At 35.4% G+C, this 2,695-nt stretch overlaps 1 protein-coding gene across 3 annotated transcripts in view; it reads left to right on the top strand.

Moving 5' to 3' along the window:
- Positions 1-2,378, top strand: part of usp13 (ubiquitin specific peptidase 13 (isopeptidase T-3)) — a 43,603-nt gene extending 41,225 nt beyond the window's left edge. For all 3 annotated transcript variants that reach the window (XM_015402727.1, XM_015402726.1, XM_015402725.1), the window contains exons 20-21: positions 118-202; positions 390-2,378. In XM_015402727.1, the coding sequence (XP_015258213.1) occupies positions 118-202; positions 390-486 (182 nt within the window). In that variant the 3' untranslated portion in view covers positions 487-2,378. The remainder of the gene's footprint in view (positions 1-117; positions 203-389) is intronic.
- The last annotated feature ends 317 nt before the right edge of the window (positions 2,379-2,695 follow it).

The following is a 2,695-nucleotide window of genomic DNA, read 5'->3' as shown; positions in this document are numbered from 1 at the left end:
AATTTGGAATCCAAGTAAATCTGACATGAATCTCAAAATGCCTTTACTTTTTGACATTATGGAACAGTTCCATGTTAGTTTGTTTCTTATCTTGTTTTTGGCTTTTCTTCCCTCAAGGTTATGAGCTCTTTGCCTTTATCAGCCACATGGGAGCCTCCACCATGTCTGGACATTATGTTTGTCACATCAAAAAAGAGGGAAGGTGAGTTATAGCGGGAGCTTGCATCAAAAAAAGAACATACATTCCATTTTAAACAATTTGATACTATAATTCACTCTTTTTGCTTTAGCAACAAACCTTTATTTTGTAATCCCTCTACCCGTTGTTGCAGAATGGCTCTTAAGCGAGATTGTGTATAATTAACCCTTTGTTTTTCCTGTTCATTCAGGTGGGTAATCTACAACGACCACAAGGTTTGTTTGTCAGAACGACCTCCAAAAGACTTGGGCTACGTCTACTTTTACCACCGTCTTTCGAGCAGTTAAAGCCACTGCCTCCCTACAACCTTTAAATACCTTCAGTCTTTTACCTCCAAAGACTGGCAGACACCTGCAACGACAGCGGAAACGATGGAAGAAACCTCACAGATCAGCGTCTTGCCTTATCATCATCATCATCTCACACAGGAGTGACCAGGAGTACAGGTCCCAAAAGGACAGTGGTGGGCTTTTTTTGTGCATTTATGTTTATGCTTTAAATGTAGATTTTATTTTTGTTGATGTTAAAAGAAGGGAAAATGTGTAGGTACACAGGGATGCGTGCAATTTTTAATTCTGGAGTTCTCTGGAAACAAAATGAAGCAACATATCAGATCAGGCCTTTCCTCCTCTCTGCTGCTGTGTCGTACTTTCAGAGCGCTACATTTTATAAATGTGTGCTGAGAGGGCAGTGCTTCACTACCAGCCCATAAATGCTCAGAACCTGTATCAAAAGATTAGTTATCAGTGTACCGCTCGTGGCTTTGCATTTTGTTTTAAAATAAAATTGATATTTTGTCTTTGGGGTCACTTTGGATGTTAAAAAGAAATCCCCCCAAAAACACAGTTTAAGTTCCTAAATGTAAAAAAAAAAAAAAAAACTACCAGAAAGGTTTGTGTTACTCCAACTGTAAATATACAGTATAACTGAAAACTTCCCCAGAAAACTGCAAACAAATTGTGGTTTTCACTTTCACTAACAAATCTGTCTCTCCTGTGGTGACATATAAAAACTAATTATCCAAAAGCACTTTCAAATATAAAGCGTGTTATATTCTGCACTTAATGCAGATGAAGTGGAGTAACATGTCTGTTCACCGATATATTCTAGTGAATGTGAAATCTTAAATTTTAGTTAAATGACTTCTTATACCGCAGCAGTATTTCATTTCAAATGACTGACTATAGCATGTGTTAATTTATTTAAGTTAGTGTTAGGTCCGTGCTTCTACAAGAGTTCTTTTTGTGACCTTAGTAAGCTTTTTTTTCTTTTTTTTTTTTGCCCAAATTGCAAAATTTTTGCTTTCTCTGCAAAATTGAACTTAGCTGCACCTGCTGCAGTTTGGTTCTTTCATCACGCTGACAGATTCAGACTGTGACCCAAAAAGGTAAAATGAATGTTTCGTTCACTTGTTGCCACCTTTCAGGATTCTTGCTTCATATTTTTTTGGAATACTTGTCTGGAGCAATATGCACTAAAACTGAACGGCAGAGCTGATCCGAAAGCTGCATACTGATCTGTATTCTCTGCTGTTAAGCGCTGCACATGCTTGTGCATTGCAGAATGTAAAAACTTTATGGTGCTTATTGTGAAACAGAACCTGCTTTCTAAAACCCACTAACCTATAAAAAAATCATTCAATCTACTGTTTTTTTTTTTTTTTAATCTCATTAGGATGCATTCAATATTCAGGATGCATTGAGGGCTGTTCTTTTGGTTTCTGTCAATCATATCAAACCTGGTGCTCAGATCGCTTGTTTTTCATTTCATAGTTTGCTATGGGTGAGTTACTTGTATAAACCAAGAGGTCAAAGAATGTTAACTTTACTTTATCAGTTTCAAGTGATTTTATTTTAATGGAAGAGAAAAAACTGGTTTATCTCCCCTCCCCCACTTGTTGCAGCATCCTGACTGCCATTGCAGTTTCAGCTTTAGTGTAAAATGAATATAAAGCAACCATTACTTTTTTTTTTTTTTTTGGCAAGCTAATATCAGCTTGTTTTACTTAGAAGACTCTTTAAAGAGCAGAACAGTAGGATGGTTTAATATTCCACATTTGGCAACTACCACTAAATTCAGAATTTAGTAGTAGCTGTATTTAGTGATCACTTTTTTTTTTTATCAATATTCTTATGTTAGCAGGAGCAGGAATAATTGTAATTTTTTTTCTTTATCTTAAGAAAAAAAAAAAATCATTATTTTACATTATAAGTTTTTTTTTGGGTTGTTTTTAACCCAGTGAATCTGTGCTATTGGTTGCCAATTAGTTAACTGGAATAGAAACTGGTTTTAGTGGATGCATCTCAACAGAAGACAATGCCAGATAGTGGTGGCAGTTATTTTGTCCATTGAAATGTTATGTGGTAACCCAGTGGAACTGGATGGGTGACATCTTTATATTCTTTTTAGAATTTAAAGTAGAAATAATAATAATAATAATAATAATAAACAATGAATAAAACTGGTAAGGACAGTATATTGTGTCAGTATGCTCCT

Source organism: Cyprinodon variegatus, unplaced genomic scaffold (assembly GCF_000732505.1).
Source record: "Cyprinodon variegatus isolate N-32 unplaced genomic scaffold, C_variegatus-1.0 Scaffold1387, whole genome shotgun sequence".
Taxonomy (NCBI): domain Eukaryota; kingdom Metazoa; phylum Chordata; class Actinopteri; order Cyprinodontiformes; family Cyprinodontidae; genus Cyprinodon; species Cyprinodon variegatus.
This window is presented reverse-complemented; position numbering and strand designations above follow the sequence as displayed.